General features: G+C 55.4%; 1 protein-coding gene across 27 annotated transcripts in view; it reads right to left on the reverse strand.

Annotated features, from left to right (window-relative positions):
- ATP2B2 (ATPase plasma membrane Ca2+ transporting 2) overlaps positions 1-27619 on the reverse strand; it is a 371725-nt gene that overhangs the window by 5114 nt on the left and 338992 nt on the right. For 14 of the 27 annotated variants that reach the window (XM_084989467.1, XM_084989456.1, XM_084989466.1 and 11 more), the window contains 8 exons: positions 20863-21042; positions 20582-20669; positions 16877-16983; positions 16196-16387; positions 13492-13705; positions 11423-11634; positions 11162-11269; positions 8939-9121 (listed from right to left, as the gene is read on the reverse strand). In XM_084989467.1, the coding sequence (XP_084845593.1) occupies positions 8939-9121; positions 11162-11269; positions 11423-11634; positions 13492-13705; positions 16196-16387; positions 16877-16983; positions 20582-20669; positions 20863-21042 (1284 nt within the window). Of the gene's footprint in view, positions 1-3049; positions 3105-6978; positions 7151-8938; positions 9122-11161; positions 11270-11422; positions 11635-13491; positions 13706-16195; positions 16388-16876; positions 16984-20581; positions 20670-20862; positions 21043-27619 lie in introns of all 27 variants that reach the window. The other 13 variants (XM_084989474.1, XM_084989470.1, XM_084989472.1 and 10 more) reach the window with 2 other exon arrangements.

The following is a 27619-nucleotide window of genomic DNA, read 5'->3' on the forward strand; positions in this document are numbered from 1 at the left end:
ACTGCCCTGGGGGCTGGGGGGCCGGCGGCCAAGATCTGGGGGGCTCAGAGGGGGCACGGGTTGGAGAGGGGTTAGGGCATGGCAGTGGCTGGAATCCACAGTCGCTGGGTGTTATGTGCACGGATAGGAGAGGGAAGAATGGAAGAGGGGGCTCAGGTTATGTGCATCCACGAGGTTTGTTTAAATTGCTCGAGGTTGGGGTCAGAACTACGGTATTAAGGCAGGAGGAAGGAAGCCCCATCACAGAGGTGATAGGAGGCAGTGGTTAGAGGAAGCTTAGTCCACTCCAGCGGGCAACCACACCTAGTGAGAGACTGAGCCTTGTTAACTCTAAAGCAGAGGTTCAACCATGCAGAAGGGGAGTGGGACCAGGTGGGAAGAAAGTGGGAAGGAGGAGAGGCTATTTGTCAAAAATTAATCTTAAAAAAATAAACCACACACAGTTAAGAAACCACACGACACGGAACAGATAACGCATCACAAACAAAAAGGAACAGAAAGGAGAGACAGTCAGATGAGCTGGGATGAGAGGAGACACATGAGGGCCCAACAGAGAAGGGGGACATCACACGGAGGCAGCAAAGCAAACCAAAGCCAACTCGGGGCTTCCTGGGGTGCAGAGCAGAGGCAGCCAGAAAGCACAGAGGGGCTGGCGACCCATGACATTCGGGGGCAGGAGCATGCTACAGGGGGAAGCAGTCGGGAACCACACTGCACACATAGACGGACACACGGCTACACTTGGAAGCCTGGACAATGTGAACGGAGGTCGTTTGTACCCAACGTTTCTTCCCTTCATGCATTTGGGAGGTAAACACTCGAGTATAGACTCAAAGCCCTGGTCAGTCATTGGAGTTGGCTGTGGGGTCCCCTATTTCCTGTTTTGTTTTTTTTTTTTTCTTCTTCTTTCTTTATTTGTGCTTTGAAAACACAAAACCGAAAAAAAAAAAAAGAAAAAAAAGAAAAAGAGGCCAGAATGAGATGGCCAAACCCAGCCCCTGGGTAGGATTCTAAGCAGGGGTGGCTCTGAGCCACCAAACAGCAAGTTCTTTCATTTTCTGTGTCTCAGTTGGAACCTGGGTTCCCTAGAGAATGCAAGCAGGCTGGACACTGAGTCCTACAGGCCAGTGGACAGAGCACTGGATTCTGAATTAGGAAGACCAGAGTCTGAGTCTGGGCTCTTCACATCTGCTGCCCTGACTGTGGGCAAGCCACACCACCTGGTTGGCTGCCCCCTGTCCCGAGTTACATGGTGCAGGGGAATGGGACACTTGCTTGGAAGAGAGGTGTCTCTTCTTTGGACTCCTGGGAGAGGGAGCCATGCCTGCCACCCCATGGGGCCAGTGGGACTTGGGCAAAAGTGCTTCCTCCTCTCTTCCCAGCCCCCACTCAGAGCAGAGCCAGTGGTGGGGAAAATGATCCTGCAGCGATCCCTCCAAGGAGCAGAGCCTCAGCCCAGGCGGCCAGCTGGGCCTTTCCTGCAGAGCAGCAGCTGCCACGCATCCCAGGCCTGGGGGAGGCAGAGAACTGGAAGAGGCAGTTGCGGGGAGGCCCCTGCGGTCCCAGGATTGGAGGAGCTCTCAGCCTAACTCAGGGGAGCTCGCTGGTGGGACAGAGGTAGGGTAAGCCCTGTCCATGGAAGTGAATTTTCATGATGGCTGTGGCTGATGGTTTTAAGTGTCTTAGCTCAGGGTTTACTTTACTATTTCAGAGGGGAGTCTTTAAAAAGCACATCATAAGCTCTCTGCCTTTATTTCTTTTTCTTTTTTCTTTTTGCGCTGCACCTGCAGCAAAAGGAAGTTCTCGGGCTAGGGGTTGAATCGGAGCTGCAGTTGCCGGCCTACACCACAGCCATGGCAACACCAGATCTGAGTTGCATCTGTGACCTACAATGCAGCTCACTTAACCCACTGAGTGAGGTCAGGGATTGAACCCGCATCCTCACAGAGACATCAGGTCCTTAACCCACTAAGCCACAGTGGGAACTCCTCCTCTGCCTTTTAATTTAGAGTGCACAGAGAGGAATTTAAGTTTGTCAATGATCCTTCTAGGTCTTGTGCAGACCCTACAGTTTCTATTTTTTTTGAAAAAGTTTTTCTCCTTTGCTGTCAGCCATCAATAACTAGTTCTGACTTTTTCTTGTCTTCTCAAAAGCATCTCTGTCCCTTCTCCTTTGTGCTCAGGGCTGGGGACTCCAGGGAAACCTGCCTGTTAGAATTCTGCTTTAAGTAAGAGGCATTGAGTGCCAAGCAAGAGCCAGCCAGACACCAGGCATTGGTGCTGGTGCTCTGAGAAGGCCATTTGGCTGGAGATTTCTTTCTTCCTGTATCCCTTCTTTGTGGCTCTGTAGAGATGATTCAATATTCTGATCTCCTAATAAGTGGGCCATCACACCCTTGATTAAGTGAAAACAACAACAAAGGCCTCAGTTTTCTTAACTGCAAAATGGGAATAATAATTACCCTGGTAGCTGCCCAGCCCTGTGCCCAGTGTGCTCTGAGGCTGAGCTGCAATAAGATGCCAGCCGGGAGTGCCGGGTGGAGGAGGAGGGATGGTGGCAGGACCCTGTCATGTGACTGACAACGTGGAGTGGATGACACACGATGAGATGTAGGCCGCTCCCCCTCCCCCTGGAATGGAGACAACAGAAAGAATGAACTGCTCTGGACAAGACTGTGGGGACAAGACTTTTTGGGACACCCCGCCACGGCCATCTCAAGTCTCCACTTCGGTTCTCTCGCGGCTGAAATGGAAAAAAGTATGGGAAGAAAAAAACTCTTCCATCTCCCCTCCCTGCCTGCCCTGGTGCTGGGCTGTTCTGGCATGAGCCGCGTCTGGGCGTGGGCTGAGGGGGAAGAAAGCAGGGGCCTCGGTCTGGGGGCTTTCAGATGTTTTGGTTCCATCAGCATAAAGGGTGTCGGGGGCGCTGAGGAAATGCACGGGCCCCGCTCTGGGGATGACATACTCGAATGTTTACCCGGCTTCAAGGAAGCCAAGAGTCTGGGATTGATTCACATTCATGTCAGGCTCAAGGTTAAAGACTCACAACCTCTTTTAATTTCACTCTCTCTTGCTGAACTCTGTGTCCAGGGTTCTCTAGCCCTCTAGGGAAACAAACACATGGAATATTCAGACAGTGGAGAGGTCTGAGCTCCCCCCCACCCAGAAGCAAGCCGTTTTCTCACCAACCCAAGGCTGCGCTAAGTCGGTTACCAGAATTCTAATGAGAGGTCCAGCTTCCTTCCCTTCCCTTCTTCTTCTTTTCTCCCCCTAAGAGATGCAAACTCCTCACCCCAGCAGTGCTCAGAACCAGGAATCTGAAGGCAAGTGGGAGTGGACGTGCCCTAGCTAGTGGGGTACGGCGTCCAGAATAGGCCTACCTGGGGTTGGGAACCTGCTGCCCTGGGCCCGCTTGGTTCAAAGAAGTAGGACCTTCATGGAGGCTGCTATGAATTTGCTAAATACAAAGGTGGCTTGAGATATAGTAGGAATTAGTGAGAATAAGAGAGAGGGGCTGTGTAGCTTGGCCTTGAATCCAGGAGCTGAATGGTCAATTCTGTTCCCATCACCCATGGGAAGGCACCCTCCTCCTCCATCCCTGCTGGGCTGGTGAATGCAAGTGGAGAAATGGCTTCCAGGCTGTCTAGACCCTAGGGCAGTGGCTCCTGTTCACTAGATGGGGCTGTGGGCATGGGCACTGGTTCCACAATGGAAATTCAACCTCTGTGGGCTCCAGATCTGTGGCTTGTCTAGACAGTGGTGTGGATGGTGGGAAAAATGAAGGCTTTTGGAGTCAGACCTCTTGCCACTTATGTGCTACGTGATCCTGGCCAAGTCAGTCTGCTTCTCCGAGCCTCAGTATCTTTCTCAGTTAAATGAAGATATTGGCAGAGCTTCTCTCTGCACATTTCCGTTGTGAGGTATATGTTGAGTGAAGGATGTGGGAGACTGCTTTGGAAGATGTTGGGTAAGGCTTGAATGTAAGGCATTAGAGGGGTACCATTAAGTTTCTGGGGGGAAAAAGCCAAACCTGCTTTGGAGTAAGTCATAAGATGAGAACAAGAGAGTGGACCAGAGTTTCCTCCTGAACATTCCAGATGCCAGTCTGACCAGACTGTCCTGTGATCACATGCATCTGTCTGCTTGGGGTCCTTCCTCCTACAGGGGTGCCAGGGGAGGGGTGTGTGATGTGTTTGGGGGGCTCCTCAGCCCTAGATGTGCCACCCTGCCCTAAACCTTTGTGGTCACTTCTGACAGCCCAGGGGACAGCGGTGTGACCTCTTCTAGAGGAGACCCCAGTTATTTTGGACTCAACATGCATGCAGCCCCTTCCTCTACTGCAGAATCCCAGGAAGAAGATCCTGCTCAAAGAGGCAGGTAGCAGCCCACCTTTCCAGCCACCTACTCAGGGCCCCTTCTCTTACTCCCTAAACACCTGCTTCACACCCTGTGGGATGAAAGTCTTTTGGCTTCTGAAGGGACCCTTCCTGGTATCTAGATGGTATCCCTCAGAGTCCCTGGGGACCAGAGGAGGTGACACTGTTCTAGAAACTATTCGAGCAAAGGGGGGACCAGGGGATATTTGAGTTCACATCATGACTGTGTTGCCCCAAAATGTGCGTATTAAAACTACAGAGTTTGTGATCCCGTTTGGAACCAGACTTTTTTGGAGACCCCATGCCCAAGAAAGGGCCCCAGATTACAGGCTGGATTCTACAATATTGGGTAGGAATGCTACTGATGATTCCTGAGGAGGTGTGATGCCTGGGGTAGAGGCAAGGTGGCTCTTGGCAGAGGGCCTCATGCTTGACCTGCCCTTGACCCCAGAGAATGATGGATGGTGGGAAAGGCCTAGAGGCTGCTTCTCAAAGGCTGTTCCAAAGTTGGGTCACCATGGCAGAAAGGGATTAATGTGGCCTGGAAGGAGACTGGCTTGGAGAGGGGAACTGAGGCCAGGGAGAAACGGGCATTTCTCCAAAGGCAAAGTGTTGAGATCTAGCTGGCCCAGGACTGGCCTTATGAATGGACTGATGAAGGACAGAAGAAAAGGTTCAAGATGACTGCACTCTTTCTTTGAAACAGTGAGAGCTCGGATGCGGGACTGAACCTCAGGAGAGGCTGCGTGGGTGCCGTGAGTTCTGGGCAGGCCACTGCAAAGCTTCAAGAAAGAGTCTGAACGGGGAGGACAAAGAACTGAGCCTGGGCCCAGAGGTCACCTTCTGGCAGTCAGATAGGCTGGAGGAATGGGGAGGGCGGCGGGAACTGGCAAAAGGGGACCCTTCCTCTAGGAGCTCCCCAACACTGAGCACTTTTGGTCACTGCGCTGCAAGACAGGGGCTAGGCTGCCGGCTGCCACAGGAGCAGTGCAAGAGCCTCCAAGAGAGACTTGGGCTCTCAGGTGTGAAGGGGAGAGGGTGGGAACAGTGTCTTGTGCCCTGAGAAAGCCTGGCAGTGATTTCCTGGTGACAACGTCCCATGGAAATGTGACTCAGAGGCCATTTGCTCCAACACGGGCCTATCCCACCTGGCTGGTCTGGCCTCTCCATGGCTGTTTTTGTGTTGATGAATGAACGCAGGGGCTCTCCCCCCTTTTTTCCCTTCTGTCACCTTGCAAACCTGGCACTGTGCCCATGGGAAGGTCATGGCATGTGAGCACACGCCCCAACAGTGCAGTGTGGCTTGTGCTGCCTCCCTGAGGGCTTGGCTTCGTTCCCACCCACACATGGTCCCCTCCTGCCCAGAAGCAGAGGATGTGTATTTGGGGTGATCTGTGCTTGGGAGGGGGAGGGGCACCCGATGAAGTGTCGGGAGGGGAGGTCTGGAGTCTCATCAAAGGAGCCTGAGGGCTGCCTAAGAGAATGACAACGCGAGAGGACCAGTCTGGGGTTTCCTGGCAGTGGTGGTGGTGGGGGACAACTGGAGATGGGGGCGGAGAGGCTGGTGGTATCTAGAAACCTCTCCTTCTTCTGAACGAGGGGCCCAAAGCTGTGTGGGCTTCATAAAGATTTAGACAAGGCCATAGATGAGCAACCCGGGTCAGCAGCCATGGTGTGAGGAGCTGAACTCATAGGACGGATGGGAGGGATGGGACAGAGGTGTGGGGGGTCCCAGGCCATTCCTCAGATGGGGAAGGCAGGAAGCCTAGGGTTTGTCCAGGTTCCTTACGCCAGCTGTCAGCCCCACTGTTCTCTACCTGAGGTCAAGATGAATGGTCAGGAGCCCTGTCCCTTCCAGGAAGGGCTCAGCATGGGCTCGGTGTGCTCCAAGCTCCCTTGCGGGGAAAAGCGTGTGTAAGGAAGGTGATGCTGTCAATTGTTCAAGAGGTGGGGGCAGAGGGGTCTGAACGGCTGGGCACAGGACCTCCAGGCTGTGATCTCCTTGGGCTCCTGGGTTCCCTGACCAACTCTGACCTCTGACCTACAGTGACCCCTCATGGCTGGACCTCACTATGGCAGACTGTGACCTTTGAGAGCCTTTTCTCCCTTGACCCACAATAACTCTTCCCTTGATTTCGACTGCAAGACTGTGACCTCCTGGCTGACCCTGACCCTGGCCCTCATGAGACAGGCTTCTCCTGACCAACGACGAGCCTACACTGACTGGGACACTCCATGCCCCCCTACTTTGCCACCATGACCCAGTGGTGGACTGTGACATTTGATCACTGAAACCTCCCTCGCTGATAGTAATCCTCTGATTGACCCAGACTTTTTGACCACTCGTGACCTTCACGACCCCCTGACTACTTCGTCGACTCTGACCCCAGGAGACCCTGGCCCGCCAAGGGACTGCCACCCCATGCCTGGCTGTGATCTGCTGACCACCTGGGACCTTCCTCGACAGCTGGGGCCCCTCAGCCCCCTGGGCCTAACCTCAACCGGCTCCCCCCAACCCCGAGTCCTAGGCGCCCCGGCCCCTGCCCGCCTGCCCGCCCGGCGCTGGCGTCGGTGCCCCCAAGTGGGAAGGAGTCACACTCACGCCCAGCTGCAGCAGGAGGAAGGCTGGTCGGAGAGGAAAGAGCATTGGACAACGACACGCGACTAGGGCTAGAGAGATTGGCTACGTCCTGGCTCTGGCTGGTGACGGAGGACTGTCTCCGCAGGGCGCCCTGAAAGGAGGCCCCGCTCTTGAAAGTATTGACTACTTCAATCTGCAACGGAGGAGAGAACGAGACAAGTTGCGAGAAGAACAGACACAACAGCTGCACGACGGACAGGTGGCACGCCACGAGGACAGCCGCAGCCACGGCAAGACGACACGCCACTTAAACAACACCAGACACGCTCCAAGGCTCTGAGAGACGTCTGCTCAGCTCAGGCGCCTGGGCCCCCAGGGCCCGGGGGATGCAGGGGTCTGGCCTTGGTCCTGCTCTAGCGGCTCAGGGGCCAGTGGGCTGGGCCGGGGGTTGTGGGGGCATTAAACATGGTGTTTGGAGGCAGAGGGGGTGCTTAGCCACTGCCCCCCAACCCCTGACCAGGGGTGGGGCCAGAGGGGTGGGGTGGGGGCTCTGGGGTGGATAGTCCTTGGCCCAAACTCCAGCTCTGTCACTTGTGAGCTAGGTGACCTTGGGCAAATCACTGCTTTGAGGCAGTCTCCTGTCCTTCAGAAGAGTCAAGGCCACCTACTGGGCAGGTCAGCTGTAAGTGTCAAAGTACTGGCCCACTTAGGGGTCCTTAAGAGTCAGGCTGAATAGACCTTGTGCCCACTCAAGAAACTACCGTCCTGGTGTCCTCCTGAAAGGCCTTGTGGCTGGGCTGGTGACAGCACCAGAGCTGTGCACACTGAGAGCTTCCGGGCCCTCTGGGAAAATGGGGGGTGGGGGTTGCCAGGAGGGCTGGCCGCTGGGGTTCCAGAGCCCAGGCTGCTGTCTGTCAGGAGACTTGGGGGATCTGCACCCTGGACCCCCCACCCAGCTCTCAGAAAGGGCTGTCTCCTGAATCTCAGTCACTACTCCTTCAGTGGAGGGGAGCATACCTACGTCTCAGGGGGCCTGAAAGGCCTATGAGGTGATATTTGGGATAGTGCCCTGTGGGGTGTGAGGCAGCCCTGGTGATCTGCTTCTGTTGCACAGGATGGGAATGCAGGGGTGGGCCACAGAGGAATGCAGGGCCACAGCCTCAAGGTGGGGGCCCTGAAACACTTCCCAGAGTGTGAGGGCATGGGTGGAGCAGCCATGAACTTCCTAGCACAGCTCTCCAGGCTGGCTGAGCAAGAGGCTGACTGTCTCTGGGTGTCTTGGTTCCGCTGTTCCTCATCCTGCAGGGCTGTGAAAGCACCCTGTGAACTGGAACCCTGACCCAGGCAGAGGCACTGTGAATTGGGGGCTCGTGTGTGTGGCGGCCGCATGATTGAGGCATGTGTCACATGGTGGCCAGGCGTCTCCATTCTGGGGAAGAAGCCTGCTTTTGGCTGGATACATATTCTGCACGTGTGATTTGCATGTGTGTCCTTGGTGTGTGTGTGAGTGCATGTATGCATGTGTGATACTGAGGTTTGCACCCCAGAGCTGCCTCAATGCTCACTGGGAGAGGGGGGTATCTTGAGCCCTCCCGTGGCCTGGACCTCCTGGCTGGGAGAATCTGGGGCCCACCCTGGCCTGAAGCTGCTATCCTGGCCTCAGGCGGACCAGTCTCCAGCCTTGCTTGACCCTTCTGGTGGCTGCCCAGCAGCCCTGTTCCATGGTCCCCTCTGCAAGCCTGACAGGAGCCCCTCACTCACTGCCCCACAGCCTACAGTGGGTGTGGCCCCAGTCTGACCCCTTTCCAGGGGGAGGGGGAGGGAGAACATTCCTGAGGAGGCTGCCCGGCAGAGTGTGTGGGGGGAACTGGGTGACAGGAGGCTGGTGAGATGCTGAGAGCATGTCTGGACCCCACCTCTGCTCGTCTCTGCTACTTCCTGCCCTGCTGGGCATGGGCCTAGCCCCGGGAGCCTCCTGTACCTGGGTCTGGATCCGATTCAGGCCTCGGAACCACAGGATCTGGCCCCGCCGCAGCTCCCGCTCAGCGTGGTCAATCTCCTCCACGTCCTCGTTGAGCTCCTCCTCTGGGATCTCTTCCTTCTGTGTGAGCCTGCCCGCCTCCTTGAGGAACTTGAGCCTGCTGGTTGGGATGGTGGCGATGACCTGCGGGGGGCCCATCCGTCAGGGAAGGGGACTGGTCCCCAGTCAGACTCCCTCCCTCCTGCCCACTCTTCCTACCTATTTACCCAGCTGCATTCATTTCACTCCTTATCTCATCCCTTTCTCAAATCAATCTTTACATTTCTTTTAAATTTGCTTTTTAATTCACTGCCCATTCAGAGTTGGGGGACACTGTGGGAAACAATTAGGAGTTGGACACATGTAACTTTGAATACCCCAGACTAACTGGCCGTGTGACCTTGGGCAAGTCACTGAAGCTCTCTGAGCATCTGGAAAGCCGAAGGCAGTTCTCAGAGTCTAAGGACTAAGAGAGATGGTCTGTCTACGTTGCTGGCCCTTGCAGCCTGTCTTATGGTTGGCCCTCAGTTCTTCGGCTCATTCTTCCTGAGATTGTTGGGCCTGGGGTACCCAATCCCAGGCAACAGAGGCTCAAGGCTCAGAGATTTGGGGGCAGTCAATCCTGGGACCTTTGGAATGGCTGCCCTCCCAGAAAGGGAAGGCACTTTGGGAAGGGGCTAGGCTTTCACACTCACGCAGCCTCCAAAGGACCTGTCCATGGTGCTGAGGCCTGAGAAGCAGGCTCTCTGGGGAAGCTGGGGTGGCAGAAGTCACATCTTCTGCATGGATAGACAGTGGTTGGCCTGGACACTCGACTTCAAGGATTTAAGGTGGGCATTGCCCACTGGCATCACCATTAGGTGTTAGGAGTCTGCCTGACCTGATGCCCAGGGCTCTCTGAGGGAGTAGGCCCCAGGGGAACAAAGATGGCCAGGCCTGAGGGTCCCCAGGGAATGAGGTTGCTAAGTCTAACCTTGTTTATCAACTCTCCAAAAAAGTGTCCATGTTTAAAGAAGATTCTTTGGAGTGAAACTAAACCTTCTTCTACTTTTTTTTTTTTTTTTTTTTTTTTTTTGTCCTTTTGCTATTTCTTTGGGCTGCTCCCGTGGCATATGGAGGTTCCCAGGCTAGGGGTCCAATCGGAGCTGTAGCCACTTGCCTACGCCAGAGCCACAGCAACACAGGATCCAAGCCGAGTCTGCAACCTACACCACAGCTCACAGCAACGCCGGATCGTTAACCCACTGAGCAAGGCCAGGGATCGAACCCGCAACCTCATGGTTCCTAGTCGGATTCGTTAACCACTGCGCCACGACGGGAACTCCCTACTTTTTTTTTTTAAAGAAATTTTAAGAAATTTTAAAGAAACAGCTTAAAGGTAAGACCAATCTCTGAGGCCTGTTGCGGCCCCCATTGGCTGGATCCAATACCGGGTACCATGTCCTAATCAGGCGCTTTTATGCTGCAGCTGCAATTTCCATGATGGTACATGTGAGGAACTGGGGCAAAGTAGGGAAAGGAACTGGTGGGAGATTGTTCTGGGGTCATAGCTTGAAGGGCCCATAGAGAGGACCCAGCTCAGGGTCCCTAAAAGCCTGGGAGGGTCACAGATGGCTGCAGACACAGCACTGAGATAAGGCAGGGTTTGCATCTCTCATGCTTCTTCCGAGCTTTCTGAAAGAGTCTCTGCTTGGTGTCACACCACCTGTAACACCCTTGATGACAATGAACCAGCTTCAGGCTCTGAGCCTGGGCTGACCAGATCCTCTAGTTAGAGTTTCGAAACATTGTTGTTATACTTTTCTTTGTTAATTTCTGTTTATGACAAGCAATATTGGTTTTCCAGTCATATTGATTTTTCAGTCATATTAGTAATATACATTGCTTTTTGAAATCAATTTCAGTAAAAAGATGTGACTAAAAGAAAATATGAAGTAAATAACAGAATCAGTAGTATATAGCCAGAAGTAAAAGTTATAGTGGTAATACTCACAGGACCACTGTTTCAGACCTGGGCCGACCCCCATGGCTCTGATCCCCAGAGATGGGGAGAGCCTTGCCCAGGCCCAGACAGCTGGTCCATGGCAGAGCCAGGGCCCATTTCTGGGGCTCCCAGATTCCCTGTCCCGTATGCTTGCCCTTCTTCTGCCGAGAGGCACCTCCTTTAATCCGCCCAGCACTTACCTGGCCCCAAACGAGCTCTCCTAACCCGATGAATATGCACCACATCCACTGGTCCAGCTGTAGCGGAGAGCAGCTAAAGGGCTTCCCCCCAAACTGCACGATCACTATCTGGAGGTCAAAGGGAGCAAAGGGAGAGAGAGACAGACAGACAGGCTATCAGGGGCCAGCTCAGAGGTCTGGGCTCTCAGGGCACTGCTGAGGGGCTCCGGCTGCCCGCTGCTCATTGCCCACCCCGGCCAGGTTAGGGTGGGGGCCTGGTACCTGGATGGCGAAGGTGCCCAGCACAATGGTGCAGAAGATGGGGTTCCGGAAGATGCCGTCAAAGACGTTGCGCTCGCCGTGGATCTTGCGGGCGTTGATCTCATTGAAGAGCTGCATCATGACGAAGGTGTTGAAGATGATGGTATAGTGCTCGGAGGGTGGCGAGTGTAGGGGTGCATTCCTCCCACTGTCGATCTGGAACATCTTCTCGCCTGCCAAGCCAAGGGGGTGGGAGATGGGCTGAGGGCCGGGGCAGGGGAGGGGGACCCCTGGCTCTGCGTGGGGGCTTCTTCTGAGCAGCTGGGTGGGTCACTCAGATGTGGGAGGGGCTCCTTGGACACTGGGGGGTGGGGTGGGCCTGTGCTGTGGGACATAAGTGAAGAGGTAACAAAACCCTTTCTCCTCTAGGGCAGACAGGCCTTGGGGGAATTTTCTTCCACTTTTTCTGTGGAAATTTGATAAAGGTGGGCTGCCAGCTGTGTGATGAGGCAACATGGCTTAAAAAAAGCCACCCTGGCTAGCAAACTCATCTGAACTGGGAGCAGGGACGGTGACCTTGGAATAGCTGGTGGGCGGCCACGGCTTTGGGTCCCCCCCACCTGAGAGTGCTGCTGCTTGTAACTGAGCATGTTCTTGCTGAGACCCCTGGAATTTCAGGGGTTGTTATAGGAGATACCAATTCTTCTATGGAGGCTGGGGCTTCCAGGCCAGGCTGGCTCATTCTCTTACAATGGGAGCTGTCACATGGTAGATCAGGGGGCACAGCTCTGTGTGGCTGTACAGACACCCACCATAGGCATGCCTGATGCGGTCCTGCATCCTTTTGCAAAGCTGCCTAAGCTGGTACCAGGAGCACTTGTGGGGTTTTCCAAGTGTGAGGGGTCTAGCTGAATCCAGGACTGCCCAGAGCAGGTGCTTATGTGGGGAAGCCAGCAAGTAAACCAGAAGCCTGCCCTCCCTGCCGGTCCCCAGCCTGACAGCTTTCTCTTCGAGTGCCTCCTGGGTTTGCATTCCCCTAACAGCCTCTAGGGCTTCTCATGACCCTCTTTATAGCCATCCTGCCAACACCACAGAAGAGGAAACTGTCCTTTGAGGAACGGGACCCCCCCCATCCGTACTCTGGACTTTGAGGGCAAGGGCTGGTTGGCTCTGGAAGCTCAGCTAGAGGAGGCTCACATGGAGGAAGCCTGCCTAGGTGGGGGACTCCGAGCTGGGCCCCCCTTGCTGTATGACCATAGGCTGGTCCCTGCCTGTCTCTGGGCCTCTCCAGGTGCCAGGGGTAGGCTTTGCCCGATCATCTCTGAAGCACCTGGAAGACAGGTCAGGCTTTGTCCCAGCCAGGCCTGGTCTCGGCCCAGATGCCACCTCAGACAGGCTACATGCCCTTTGACAAGGCACCTCCCTCTCTGTTTGGGGCCTCCACTATCCTGGGGATGGTGGCACAGGAGGTGGCCTCAATGGAAGTGTTGTGGAAACAGCATGGGGCAGGGATCAAGTGTGGGAACGATCAGGGAAGGGCTGGTCACTCCCTCTGAAACTCAGGCTCCTGTGGGGCTGGCAGGAGGTGTGTCTACAGTGCCCAGAGCTGTCATCAGTGGAAAAGCCCTGGCTCTGGGGTTGGCCAGACCTGGGAGGACCAGGGCCTGGCCCTGCCCAAGATTCGCTGTGTGGGAGTTCCCATCGTGGTGCAGTGGTTAACGAATCCGACTAGGAACCATGAGGTTGTGGGTTCAACCCCTGGCCTTGCTCAGTGGGTTGAGGATCCAGCGTTGCCGAGAGCTGTGGTGTAGGTCGCAGACGTGGCTTGGATCCTGTGTTGCTGTGGCTGTGGCATAGGCCGGTGGCTATGGCTCCGATTCAACCTCTAGCCTGGGAACCCCCATATGCCACGTGAGAGACCCTAGAAAAGGCAAAAAGACCAAAAAAAAAAAAAATTCACTGTGACCCCGAGCAATGAACTTCACCTCCCTGGGCCTCCATTACCTCATCAGCAAACAGGCAGGCGGCTGTGAATCCAGAGCGCTGGGTCAAGGCCATGGTGTCCCCGGTGGGCGGGGTGGGGGACTCACCAACAAAGAGCAGGGTGAAGATGAGGGTGAGCTGGTAGACGGCGTGGCCCAGGATGTTCTTCATCATGGTCCTCGAGATGAGGGGCTTGTTGCGGCCGTACGGCTTCCTCAGAAGCAGGGTCTCGGTAGGCGGCTCGGTGGCCAGAGCCAGTGAGGCGAACGTGTCCATGATGAGGTTCACCCAGAGCATCTGCACGGCCTTGAGAGGGGAGTCCTGGGGATACCAGGTGGGGAGGGAGGTCACGGCGGGGGGCCACCTGGGCTCCTCCTTGTCACGTCAGTGGTTTCCTGCTGGAGCCATAAGGCTGGCTCTGTGGGCGTGTCTCCTTTCCCTGGCCACCCCCTTGGGCTCCTGAGTGGGCCCAGAGCAGTCTGCTAGACATTTTCTGGAGAATGGCCCAGACCTGCCCAGCTCAGCCCTGTCTTCTCTCCTAAAGAGAGAACCGAGCCCCAGGTCTGAGAGCCACGGTTCCCTGCCCTCCAGTAAATTTAGCTACATCGCTGCCATCTTCCCTGCTTCTCTTCAGCGCCTGTGGACGCATCTCTCCTCTAGGCTAAGGTCAAGATCCCTCCAACAACCACCTCCAGCACAGACCCTGCTGATTCCTGCTGCCTCTTTCCCCTCAACCGTCAGTGGCTCAGGCCTCTCCTGTCCCACAAACAATGCCTGGGACCCTGTCCTCTTTACACCATCACCCAATTTCCCTTTACTGCTTATCTTTACTTTAAGCAATTATTGTGTGTATCTATGACTCCTTCAAATAATGTATTTTCCTGGTAGAAAATTTTGGCAAGTAAGGTACTGAAGAAGCTAAAACTCATCAACAATCTCACCACTGATTGGTCCCGCCGTCCATATTCTGGTGTGGATCCTTCCACACTTCTCTCTGGCTGAGACTGGGATCACATATTCAATACCGTTCTGTGCACAGTCCTAACGTGATCTGCAGTGCTCGAGTGCCTGAATCCACTTGTCCTCCCCTTTGTCACATCTCCAAGCCCCCAAATGCCTTTCTCCAAGGTCATCAAGGCCTTGCTTGTTACAAACGGGGAATCATTGTCCAGCCTCATCTCACTGACCTCGCCATCGTGCCTGGTTCTGTCTCTCTCTGGCACCCCTGAACCCCAGGCCCATCGTCCTTCTCTCTGAAGCTTTCTTCTCCAGCTCCCCCAGGGCACCTCTTCCCCTGCATTTTATTTATTTATTTATTTATTTTAGGGCTGCACCATCAGCATATGGAAGTTCCCGGGCTAGAAGTCAAATCAGAGCTACAGCTGCCGGCCTACGTCACAGCTACAGCAATGCTGGATCGTTAAAACACTGAGCAAGGCCAGGGATTGAACCCACGTCCTCATGGATACTTGTTGGGTTCACTACTGCTGAGCCACAATGGGAATTCCTTCCCCTGCCCTTTAATCTGTGCTCTCCTGGCCCCTTCCTCAGTCCTGCCCCTCCCCCACCACATCTGTGCCCCCAGATGTAGGTGCCCACCTCTCTCCCACATTCCCTCCCTCCAGCCCAGACCTCGCCCTGTGACTTTAGCCTCATTCACGGGTAGAACACCCCCTCCAGGAAGCCCTCAGTCTCTATACACCCAAGAGCCTGGACTGAGCTGGTCCTTGCCCCCTCTCCTCTCAGTGCGGCTCCTGAGGCCCCTCCACCTCCACCTCACACACTCATCCACCTCCTAGATGTTTATCACTGTCCCTCCTCCAGGCCATTGCTCCCATCTCCGAACCAGCTCAGTCACGCCCCCCACTCCCCTCAGTTTCTTCCTCCCCATCAGCCTCCTCAGATTACATGTGCTGTGTGGTCAGAGCCTCCAACTCCCCACCAAGTAATTCAGAGCCCTACTACCAACTCAATCCAAGACCTTGGGCAAACTGACAGTCCTCCTGGCACTGCAGTTTCCCCATTTGGCATCAGTTGGTCTCCAAGTAGCCTGGTGTGAGTGGCTGTGCCGTGGGAGTGTCCCCACACCACCACTAGAGGGAGCTTCTTGTCCACAACCAGGAGAGAAGGCCCTTGAGAGCAGAAGGGAACCCCACAGCCATTCCCCAGGGCTCTCACTCTTGGGGCTGGGGTCCTGAGTGCCGCCATGTGCGTCCCCAAGGACTCAGAACACGACGGGGGAGATAGCATCCCCAGAGCCACATGGCTCTTCAGGACGTTGCTGGCTTCTGGGCCTCTGGGTCTCCTGTGGCCCAGGAGCATATCTGCACACAAGCTTGCTGGGAACATCTGCCCTCTCCCTGAAAGCTTGCTTCTCAGCTCCTGGGCAGAGGTGGGAGGCTGCTGGAGCAATGGCTGGCGCCTGGCCCACCATCCTCAGAGCCTCAGTTTCTGCTCAGTTTCCCTGCCAGCTTCTTCGTCCTATCCAGCTGCCTATTCCACTCCTGCCTCCTCTGGCCTTCTTTGTGGCCAGGGCCCTGCTTCCCTGGAGGACCCCCTCTCTGGCCTCCTGGAGCAAGGGCTAGGCTTGTGCCTGAGTCAGGCAGACAGGGAGGTGACCCTGAGCAAATCTTGCCACCTCTCGGAGCCTCATTTCCTCTACTCTGTGGGGCTGTCACCTGCCCCTGAGGTCTGTGAAGGAGATCCCAGCCCCCAGCAAGGAGGTGTGACAACCTGGGGAGGCCCGGTGTGGGTGTGCACCCTTCCCAGGCTCCAGCCTGCTCTGCCCTGCCCACCCCCCAGAGGACCCACCTGCGTGATGCAGGCACCCGTGAAGGCCACGATCACGGCCACCACGTTGACCGTCAGCTGGAACTGCAGGAACTTGGAGATGCTGTCATAGACATTGCGGCCCCACATCACCGCCTTGACGATGCTGCTGAAGTTGTCATCCGTCAGGATGATGTCCGAGGCCTCCTTGGCTACATCTGTGCCAGCGATGCCCTGTGGGGATGGGGACAGGAGCCTGGGTGGGGCGACTGGAGACGCCTGCAGCTCTAGCAATACTGTCCTCACCCCTACACAACCTCCCCCCACGTACACACACCCACCTCCAGCACTGCCAGACCACATGGGGCACATGTGTGCATACACACACACATGCAAGCCACACACCTGCTCCTCACAGACCCAGCCGTGAGGCCAACTCTCTGCCTTCAGGAAGCTTCTCCCTGGCCCTTCCACTCCCTCCTCCATCCTCCCCCAGACTCATCACTGCAGGAAGCCCCCACCCCCACCCTTCCGGGATACCTGGGGAGGGGCGGGGGGCAGGCTGAGCCTCAAGAGCACCTGGAGCACCAGGTGGATGGAGGCTGCACAGTGAGTGTGCACTGGGGGTCCTGTGCCACCTACTTGAGGCCCTGGGGCCCATGTCCCCTAACCCCGCCTGCGAGCTCCTGTTGGATGCCGCCCAGGCCCCGCGCCAGCTCCTACCATGGCGAAGCCCACGTCAGCCTTCTTGAGTGCAGGCCCGTCATTGGTGCCATCCCCTGTCACAGCCACCACCTGCCGCTGCTCCGTGTGCGTGCTGTCGATGATACCTGCGGGCGGGCGGGTGCATGTGCTCAGGACCCTGGGACACTTGGGGGCAGGGGCAGCCCCCCGGGAGGGCCCCAGGCTGGGCACAGCCTCCTCTTGGGCCCCTGCCTGCCACCCCTCCTGTCGGGCTTCTTCCCAGCTTCTGATTTGCCCACAGCTCCCGACTTGCCCACAGGTCCCGAAGCTTGCAGGGTGCTTGGGGCCCCTTGGCCCAGGCTGGATGACAGCCCTCTGTGCTCTGGGACTGTCGCCTCTCCAGCTTCCTCTTTGCTCTCTGCAGGCCACACTGTCCAGATTCACCTCCCCTCTGCCTGTACCTCTGGGGTGCCTCTGTCCTCTGGGGGCACCAAGGTTTGCCTGGGTGCCTACCATCTATGCCCCTGGCACCTTCTGCCTGGGAGGGCCAGTCATGCCTGAGGAGGCCTGGCCTGTGCCATGTGCCAATGACTGCTCTTCAGACGTTCATCCTCAGCAAAGCCTTCAGCAATTAACAGAGTGGACAGATGACACGTGGCCCATGTCACCAAGCTGGGACCAGTGGAAGAGGGAAGGTGAAAGAAGCTGTCACTGTGTGTGTGTGGGGGGGGGTTTGCAGCTGTGCAAGCTGAGATGTCCACGGCAAGACAGAGATTCCAGTATCAGCCTTGACAGGGCCCTCTCCTCTTCCCCATGTCAGACACACCACTTGGGCCAGCGGGTCCTGGCTCCGAAACCCCACCAGGATCCTTCTATTCCTCTCTGTCCCTATCCCCTCCACCACCAGCAATTCACACCTGCTCTCACTAACCCTGGGCTCCCCTCCCATCAGGGGCCCCAGGGCCTTTCTAACATCTGAGTCCTTGCTCCCTGGCCTCAGGATGTTGCCCTTGGCTCCACCCACATGGTCCTCGGCAGTCAGGCCCACTCTGATCCCTTCTCTTGTCCCCACCACACCCAGGCTGTGTTTCTGCTGTGCTGGCTCTCGGTCCCACCCCCACTGATCTGGCCGCTTGCCCGGCTTTGCACAGGCCATTCTTTAGGCCTGCCGTCCCTGGTACGCACCTGTAGTCTCGACTTGGATGCTACTTTCCCTGGGAAGCTTTTGGGACACCTGAGGACCCCTGCCCACCCAAATCAGACCGCTGCAGCTCCCACACATGGCCTGCACTTGGCAAACAGCAGTGGCCTCTGGAATGAGGGAATGAGCTCCCTGACCTGGGCACTGTACCCTCAAGCCCCCTCTCCTCTCAGCTCCTCGTAATGGTCATAGTTCCACTCTCTTCAAGGCCCAGCTCCAGGGCCTGTGTGCTGGGAGTTGTCCCAGCTGTTCCCCGCAGCCGGTCTCCCCTCTCCTGAGCTGGTCCCCTTCCCCAGATGATATAACTTCTGTCTACTTGGCATTTGAGGCCTTCATCCCACAGGTTCCCTTGGCCTGCCTGGATGCTTCTAGAAGGCAAGGAGGGGGCCAATGTTTTCCCTGTGGCCCCTCCAGGCTGGCATGGCTCTCCTATGACTCCTGATAGAGGGGGGAGCTGGGAGTACCCCTTCCCACCACTTTCCTGCGGCCCTTTCCTATTGTCCCTGTCCTGTCTCTGGACCTCTCAGCTGTCATTCACACCGTGACCACACCTCCCCCTCTGTAGGCTGCCTTCCTGGTCCTCCTGGACTCCACTGTTCCTGCTGGCCCTCTGACTGCTCTGACCATCTCTTCTTGGTGACAGACCTGAGCCTCTGCTGCTGCTCAGGTGGGAGGTTCCTGGGTTCAGCAGCTCTCTGCTTTCCCTGGTGGCCACATCCTGCCTGCATCTTTATCAGGGGCCAGCCCTCTCTCCTGAGCCTGGACAGCTCCACTTGGATATCAGAGGGCCTCTAGCTCAGCCTCTGCAACCCAGTGCATCATTTCCCCTCAAACCTGTCCCTTCTCATGTGACTCCTAACACCCCACTGCCCCTGGTAAACCATGCGGCAGGCTCTCAAGCAGGTGTAGACAGGAGCAGCCCTGGACACCCACTTCCTCACCCCCAGGCCTTTTCTCCCCAGGAAGAGTTCTCAAACCGCCCATTTCCAGCCCCCCTGCATGGTCCCCACCTCTGCCCAGTGTCACCTCTCACAGCTGGACAATCCTGGTGGTCCCTCTGTTTCCAGGCCACTCTCCACACAGCAGCAGGGCGCTTTCTAAACCAATGCTGCCCCTTCATACCCCCTCCTCGGTGGCTCCCTGCCTGGGCTAACAGTGCAGGTCACTGGTCTGGCACTCAAGGCCCTGCATCGCTGGAGGCTGGCACCTCCTTCTCTGGCCTCCTCCTCTGCCTCCCTCTTTTGACTGGGGTCCCGGCCCAGCCCGCTGAACTTCTTTCCACCCCTTGAAGGTGCCTGGAAATCTTTGCTCTGGGCTTTCATAGTACAATTCTCTTTCTGCCTGAAAAAGGCCCTTTCCCCTGGCCCCCCAGCCTGCCTTCCATGGCCTGTGATCTGACACCCTCAGGTTAAGTCAGAGGAGGGGGCCCAAGACCACTGTTCTCTTCTCCCAGTGTATCCTTTAGCTTTATGTGGGGAAACCACATATTTAATGTCTGCTGGATAAAACTGGGACCATGAATTCCAAGAAGGAAAGATCACATCAGCCAAGAGCAGGGCTTGGGGCCTACTAGATCCTCAGTAAACACTGATCAAGAGATGAGTGGAGGAATAGATGAGTGATTGAATAAGAAAGAGGGATGGGTGGGGGGTCTCCTGAGTGGGTACCTGTGGTGTGGGGCTCCGTCTTTGTGTTCCAAGGCCAGATCTGCCTCCATCAATATGTGTAGGTAGTATACCTTTGGGAGAGGAATCTGAGAAGCCCTCAGAAGGACCTCAGCCAGAAACCTCCCCTCATGGCCATTTTATAGATGGGAAAGTTGAGTCCCAAGGCTGGGCACACAGCAGGTCAGGGGCAGAACCAGGACTTAGACCCAGGCCTGTGTGACCCTGAAAGTGCCCAGCATCTGGCCAGCTAGATGGGCTCAGCAAGTGATGTGTCCTTCCTCTGGAGGGACTCAGGAAAGAAGGATGCTGGCTTTTGGCCTCATTTGTCAGGTTGCTGTTCCCAGGATAGCCTGTCCCTGGGGTTTTGGTTACATAGGTTAGTTAATGGCCTCAGAGACCAGGCAGACCCAGGGTCTCAGACTTGCAAGCTCTGGGGCCAGACTAAGAACATAAGCAAAGGAAGTAGACTGAGTGTAACACAATAGTGGTGAAGACGGCATCAAATGGCAGCAAGCAGGGTCTGTATCAAGTCATTCAGACTGAACAGTAAAAAAGACACAGCACTCAAACAACACCTGTCTGCAGGCCCCATGCAGTCCTCAGGCCATGAGAGTTTTGGACCATGGCTACTTATGGGAGAGGGGCCCAGGGATAAGGTTCACCACCTCCTCATCTCCCTGCGGCCTGCAGAAATGGGACAAGGTAGGGTCATCCCCCGGGCTGCAATGAGGACAAGGCATGGGTGTCCCCAGGGGTGGGGAGCCCCAGGCAGGAGTCCCTTCTGTGCTGGAAAGAAGCTGAAGGCTCCAGGACAGAAAGGCGCAGGGAGGCCTGGTGCCTGGGCCTCAGAGCTGCCCACCCCTGCCCAAGTCTTACCTTTGACCAGGGTGTGCTTGTCCGTGGGGGAGGAGCGAGCCAGCACCCTCAGCTTTGGCCAGATCTTGTCGATTCGCTCCTGCTCAATCTGGAGAGGGATGGGGGTGCGGGTCGGTGGGGTCTGGGAAACAAACTGAGGCCCGGAGAAGGGAGGGGACTTGCCTAGGTCACTGGGCTCTGAGCTGCACACTGACTGACTTGCTGGACCATCATGCACACCCGTGCCTCCAGGCCCCCGTGCAAGCCAGCCCTCTGAGGACCCTTCACACTGGGCCACGTACCTCCCCTTTCTCATTGCGGATCCTCCGGTTGAACTCCTTGCCCTCAAGGCACAGGAAGTCCTCCCCAGGATGGATGATGCCACACTTGATGGCGATGGCGCGGGCTGTGTTGATATTGTCACCGGTGACCATGCGGACTGTGATGCCTGCTCGCTGGCACTTGCGGATGGCTTCTGGGACCTGGGCAGAGGGCAGGAGCCATGGAGTGGGCATCACCTCGGATTCCAGAGTGAGCCCTGCTCACAGGCAGCTCTACTGTAAGGGGCCTAGATGACCAGGAGATGCCAATGGCACATAGACCCTTCCCTCCTTCCTGTGCCCATGGCAGGCATTGCTGATCTCACAGCACCCTCTGATTAAGCCCTGATGTGGTCTCACAGTTCCTTTCTGCAGTGTCCCAGGCACCCATCACTATCAACCATGATAGTCCATCCAAAGATGAAACCATTGCCTATCCTGATGTAGGCAAGGACTTCGAGAAAGACTTCAATATAAGCATGCCTGCAGTTATAGTCCCAGGCAAGAGTACAGAACACTCCACTCCTGCACAGGATCTTGTCCCTGCTTTTTCCACATGCATATTTCCTGCATCAATGATAAATATGATTGTGCAGAGTTCTCTTGCGGTGCAGTGGATTAGGGATCTGGCGTTGTCCCTGCAGCAGCTGGGGTTGCTGCTGTGGTGTGGGTTCGATTCCTGGCCTTGAAACTTCCACATGTTGCAGGCACAGCCAAAAAAATACGTTCGGGTATTTTCAGCGCCTTTTTTTTTTTTTTTTTTCCCCATGGGGGGGAAGGACATTGCATTTTAGGGCATTTTATTTACATAATGTGACAGTGGCTTAGAATAAATGCAAACGACTAGACTGCATATGAAACATGACATTTCCCCGTGAGAGTAAAGAGCACCCACTGCCCTCTCTGTAATGACTGACTGACATCTGGGCCAATTAGGCCCGGGCAGACCCAGCCAATCAGAAGCTGGCAAGCCCCTGCCCCCTTCCCAGTTCCCTTCACCTATGCACAGGTGTGGATGTGCCCAGCAATTAGGATGCAAAAATCAGCCTGGAGCTGCCAGGGCCCTTTACACACAGCACAGATCAACTGAACAAGTGATGCTTACACTTGGGCAGTGAAAATAACAAAATAATAAGGCAATATTTGATGTAAAACATCCTTCAGTCGGAAAGGACATGTCCAGGGCAGCAAGTCCAGTAGTAAAAGACCAAAGTATTTTAGACCTGGGGGTGGGGGTGGGGTTGAATTCTGTTCCCCCTTCTCTTGCATACCCTGGTGTCTGGGGATTCACTTTCATCCCCACCCTGCCAAACCAGCGCTGAGGGAGTGATGAAGTGATGGGCTGAATTGTGTCCCCCTGGAAGATACACTGAAACCTTCTCCCCAGATTGTGACCATTCTTGGAGACAGGGTCTGTAGAGAGGTGATCAAGTTAAGACAAGGCCAATGCACCCAGTGTGGCTGGTGTCCTCATAAAGAGGGGAGGTGTGTTGGAGTTCCCGTCGTGGCGCAGTGGTTAACGAATCTTACTAGGAACCATGAGGTTGCGGGTTCGATCCCTGCCCTTGCTCAGTGGGTTAACGATCTGGCGTTGCTGTGAGCTGTGGTGTAGGTTGCAGACGCGGCTCGGATCCCACATTGCTGTGGCTCTGGCGTAGGCCAGTGGCTACAGCTCTGATTGGACCCCTAGCCTGGGAACCTCCATATGCCGTGGGAGCGGCCCAAAGATATAGCAAAAAAAAAAAAAAAAAAAAAAAAAAAAAAAGAGGGGAGGTGTGGACAGACACATGCGCATAGAGTGAACATCACAGGAAGAGGAAGGCAGAGGTTGGGCGATGCTGCTATATGTCGGGGTGCTGCCGACCACCAGCTCATGGCTGCACATGCTCTCACTGCTTTCGGGAGGAACCGGTCCTGCCAACACCTCCATCCAGACTTCCAGCCTCCAGAGCCTGAGACAACACAGTTCTGTCATGTGTGGTACCTGGTCATGGCAGGCCTAGCAAACGAGTACAGGGTTAGAACGCTGGTCCAAAACCTGACCGTGGACAGGACCTGCCTGCTGGCCCCCTTTCTGTGCTCAGGAATTTTAAGAGCAAGGATTGACCTTGAAAAGAGATCACCTCTGTCCACTCCCCTGTCTATACCACCGAGAGTTCTTTCAGCCCAGAACACCACCATCTCAAGCCAGGGGTGGGGGATGGGGGGTTGCTGCCTAGCCCAGCCCTGTCTCCCTGTCCCTCCCCTGACCACCTGCCACTGGCCCAAGTTCAGCCCAAGTGCCTCTCTCCTTTGGAGCCTCTACCCTGCTGCTTGTAGAGAAAATCCCGCCTCCTGAGCCCAGCCACCCTGTGCCAGGCAGAGGCAGGGTCCAGGCCAGGCTAGGGAGGTATCTCTGGCTCCCCAAGCTCTCTAAGCGCCAGCTCCAGGGTGGCAGGTAGTGACCTCCCAGGCATGGAAGGGCCGGAGTGGGAGAGCTGAAATGCCGTGTATTTCCAGGGTCTGGGAGCCTTCTGGGACCCACACAGGGCTTGGGGCCAGCCACATGAGCAAGGCCTCTGCTTCGTGCCACAGCGGCTGCTCACATAAGCCAAGGTGACCTCTTTTGACAGAGCAGCAGGGAGTGGGGATGTGGAACAGCCAAGATCCCATTTACGTAATTTATCGATGTCCTCACAAAGGTTGTAACCAGCTCTGGCCCCCTGCTGTCTCCTGCCCTGGAGGATGGAAAAAAGCCATGGTTCCTCTGGGAACACACACCTTATCTGGCTCCTGCCCAGAAAGGAACAATCTAGGTTATGCTTGTTGCAAAGATGCTTGAGGTTGTAGAGCTTAAGGGACTTTAGGTCATGACTCTGATGCTCTGCTCCTTGCCTTGATCTCTTTCCCAGGCATCCCTGACAGATGTTTGGAGAGCCTCTGCTTGCATGCCTCTGATGACAGGATGCTCACCCCATCTAAGACTGACTGCTCCACAGCAGAACAAGTCTCCTGTATCCTTTCACATAATCGTCCCTTTCTTCATAAGAGAGTAGTTACTCTGGGTCAGACCCATTCTTTTGTACAGAGATGGGGTCTTTGGTAAAGATCTATACAAAGGGCTCTGGGAGCACAGAGCCGTTACTTTAGAAGGAAGTGCATGGGGAAGAGAAATCTGTGAGCTTCCTGGAGGAGGGGATGTTTGAGCTGCTTCTGTTCAGCCAACACTAAATGAGGCTCTTGATGCCTGGCCCTGTGCCCATGCTGGCTGCACTTCACTGTCGTCCTGGCTGCAGGGTGCACAGGCAGAGGAGGGAAGGGCGCTAAGGGGAACTGGAGGGCTGAGGCCAAGGAAGGATGTGAGGTAGGGGCTGGTGGCCATGGAGCTGGAGAGGAGCTCGATGTCCTAAGCTGTGGAAACCAGAGCCTTGCTCCCTCAGGCTTGGGTGTCAGGGAATATTCTGAACTGGGAATGGGGCAATGGGCGCCATGCTTTAGGAAGACCTCTGCTTTCGAGATTGTGTCAGGGAGCTGACATCTGCCTGCTTGGAATCCCCACCCTCTGGGCTTCCTGTGAACACAGGGGAAAAAAGGAAGAGGCTAATTTTTACAGCCCTCATGCTTTTTTCTGTGCAAGGGAAGCATCTTTGCCTTCGGAGAGAGGACTCAAGGATCAAAAGGCTGGGCTAGGCTTCGCCCTGGGCTCCCGCCTAAGCCTTAGTTTCCTCTTCCGTAAAATGAGCTGTAGTCTCTGCCCTTCACTGACGCTGGAGAATTCTGTGATGGGGCAAAGGGTACCAAGTTCAGGGCCACACATGCTGTTGAGGAGGGGGCGAGAAGGGCTGGCAAGATGCTTGATCCCAGGCTTCCTTGTTTGCTCTTTCTGTTCTAGGGCAGGAGCAGGGCTGCAGAGGGAGGGTGCAGATGCAGATGCGGGGGGCAGGTACAGTGGGCATCTGGAGCACTGGAGGGCCAGGTATTCAGGGTGGGATGGAATGACTCCTAAGTTAGGTATATTGGGGCCTGTGATCTGCCCTGAATATGTGGGGGACAGACTTAGAAATGCCAGAGGATCTCCCCAGGCCACCAAGAGAGTCTCCACTTCCTTTCTGGGCAATGCATCCCTAACCGAAGTCCTTGCTGTGCTTCAGTCCCTGTCCAGCTTTATGCTCTCGTGTGCCACGTGTCTATGCTTCCTCTTCACCAGACGTTGCACTAGGCTGTGCATCTGGCGTCTGGCAGGCAGGGGCTGCTGGCTGCTCAGAACCCTTGCAGGGTAGGTGGTCTGTCAACATGGGTCATCATCAACCATCTCTGGCCTTTAGTCCCCTGAAGCCTGACCCGGCTGAATGGATTCACACGGGGACAGGCAAACCCTTCACTCTTTAGCGCCAAGCTTCCTTTCCAGCCTTTTCTCTCATAATTCCAACTGGGGTTTTCATGAGTCCCTAGGCCCAGAGCATTCCCTGACACCTCCATGCCTGTGCCATCCCCTCTGTGCTGTCCCTCTCTCCCCGAATCCCTGAGAGTCACAAATCTTGCCCATTTTGCACGGCACATGCTCTCTGCTCAGGAAGCCACCCCGGGTCCCTCCAACCAGACACCTCCTCTAGCTGCTTCTTTTTCTTTTGGCTTTTTAGGGCTGCACCCACGGCATGTGGAGGTTCCCAGGCTAGGGGTCTAATTGGAGCTGTAGCCGCCGGCCTACACCAGAGCCACAGCAATGCCAGATCTGAGCCGCATCTTTGACCTACACCACAGGTCACAACAACGCAGGATCCTTAACCCACTGAGTGAGGCCAGGGATCGAACACAAGTTCTCATAGATACTAGTTGGTTCGTTAACTGCTGCGCCATGACAGGAGCTCCAGCCCTTCTTTTCATTCCTTCACTCATTCATTTATTTGATGACCAGCTACGGGACCTCTAACCATTCCTGGCAGTGAAGATGCTGAGAGGATGAAGACGTAAGCCCCAGAGGCACTGATCTGGTTGAAATGTGTTTTCCATGTAGATAAAATAGCTGTAAAAAAAAAAAATCCTCCTTTAGCTAAAATTATCCTAGATATTTGTTGTGGAGGAAAACCAGCCAGGAAATGGGTGCTTCCTGTTTTCATTAAATAGAGGCTTTTAAACATCTGTTGTTTCTGGTGACAGAAGTTGTCTGAGACTCCGAGGGCTCCCAACACCCCCAGATCACCCGGCCAATCCTGGGCTGCTGCTCTTCTGATGCTTCATCCTCACTGGCTTCCATCAGCCACTGGAAATGTAGCGAGGTGGCATTTTGGGGGGTGGGGTGGTTGGCGAGCCTTTTTTTTTCTATTCTGTCCTTTGTCTTCTCAGGGGCAACGTGGGCTTCTCCCTCCTTGACTGATGGGGAAACTGAGGGAGGCAGAGTTTCTTTTTCAGCAGCAGCTGCAAATGAATCTGACCAGGCTTGTAAGACCCTAGAGGTGGTCCAGGCAGGTATTTTCACTCCAGAGGGCGCACAGTTGTCCTGGCAACTTGACATAAACACGATCGCCGTTGGCAGAGACCCTCCCCAAGGGTCACCCACCAGAGGAACTGGTGACTGTGGTGGCCTCTGAGGTGGGAACTGGGTCTGGGGGTGGGGTGGGGGTTATGTCACTCCGTCTGTGCCACTGAACCTTTTGAACTTGGCTCCATGTGCCTAAATCCCTTGGCCAATAAAAACCACGCAAACCAAAAACCATACTTGCAGGTCTCCTCTGGCCCTGCGTCCACCCCTGCCCCACCAGGAGATGCTGAATCAACAGGTCAGAGCCTTAATAGTTTCAGGTGGTGTCATTGCGGGGCCCGCTGCACCCCTCATTTGCAAAGGTCCGACTTTCACTGTGCAGATAGGGAAACTGAGGCCCGGGCCGAGAGCACTGGAGGGCTGCTGTGAAGGAGTGGTAGGGGTGGGATGAGAACCAGGTTCCCAACTACTGTGTCCTCTAGTAAGTCCTCGTCCTCCAACAGTTTCATCTTCTGAATCCACATGGGGGTGGGTGGGGAGCCACGGGGAGAAAGAAGCCCCCAACAGGGATGTGTTAGGGGAAGCCTCCCAGGCAGCTGGCCTAGAACGACAGAACTGGATGGAATGGAACATGAGGGACACTGGGGCCAAGTGCCCATTTTAAGGTGAGGGGACTGAGGCATAGAGAGAAGTGACTTGTTTGTTAGTGGCAGAGCTGGATCCAGGCCACTTTTCTCTGATGTGAGATGAATGTGCTCCCAGCCCTGAGGGGTGGACAGTACCTCCTCCCAGAGTCTGTGCCTGAGGCCACTCCCCCTCCCCATCTTTTTAGGGCTGCACTGGCAGCACATGGAAGTGCCCAGGCTAGAGGTCGAATTGCAGCTGCAGCTGCAGGCTTACGCCACAGCCACAGCAACCGTAGATCCAAGACTCATCTGCTACACTACAGCTCACAGCAATGCCAGATCCTTAACCCACTGACTAAGGCCAGGGGTTGAACCCACATCCTCACAGATACTAGTTGGATTTGTTACCAACGAGCCATGACAGGAACTCCTTTTTCTTTTTCCTTTTTTCTATTTTTTTTTTCTTTTTAGTAAAGCAAAAGGGATTTATTAAGTCAACAAAGGGGCACGGACTGAGCTCAAGATGGTGCCAGCCTTTTCTATTTTTTTTTTTTTTTTTGAGGCTGCTTCTCTGGATGACCTTGGTGTCAGTAGGAACCTAGCCCAGCCCTCCCAGCCCTCCTTCTCTTCTCCTCTGGCTCCTGACTTATAGCCA

This window comes from Sus scrofa, chromosome 13 (assembly GCF_054392235.1).
Source record: "Sus scrofa isolate SSC_HxYL_T2T_F1_AM1 chromosome 13, Sscrofa_HxYL_maternal_Yorkshire_Landrace_v2.0, whole genome shotgun sequence".
NCBI classification, from domain to species: domain Eukaryota; kingdom Metazoa; phylum Chordata; class Mammalia; order Artiodactyla; family Suidae; genus Sus; species Sus scrofa.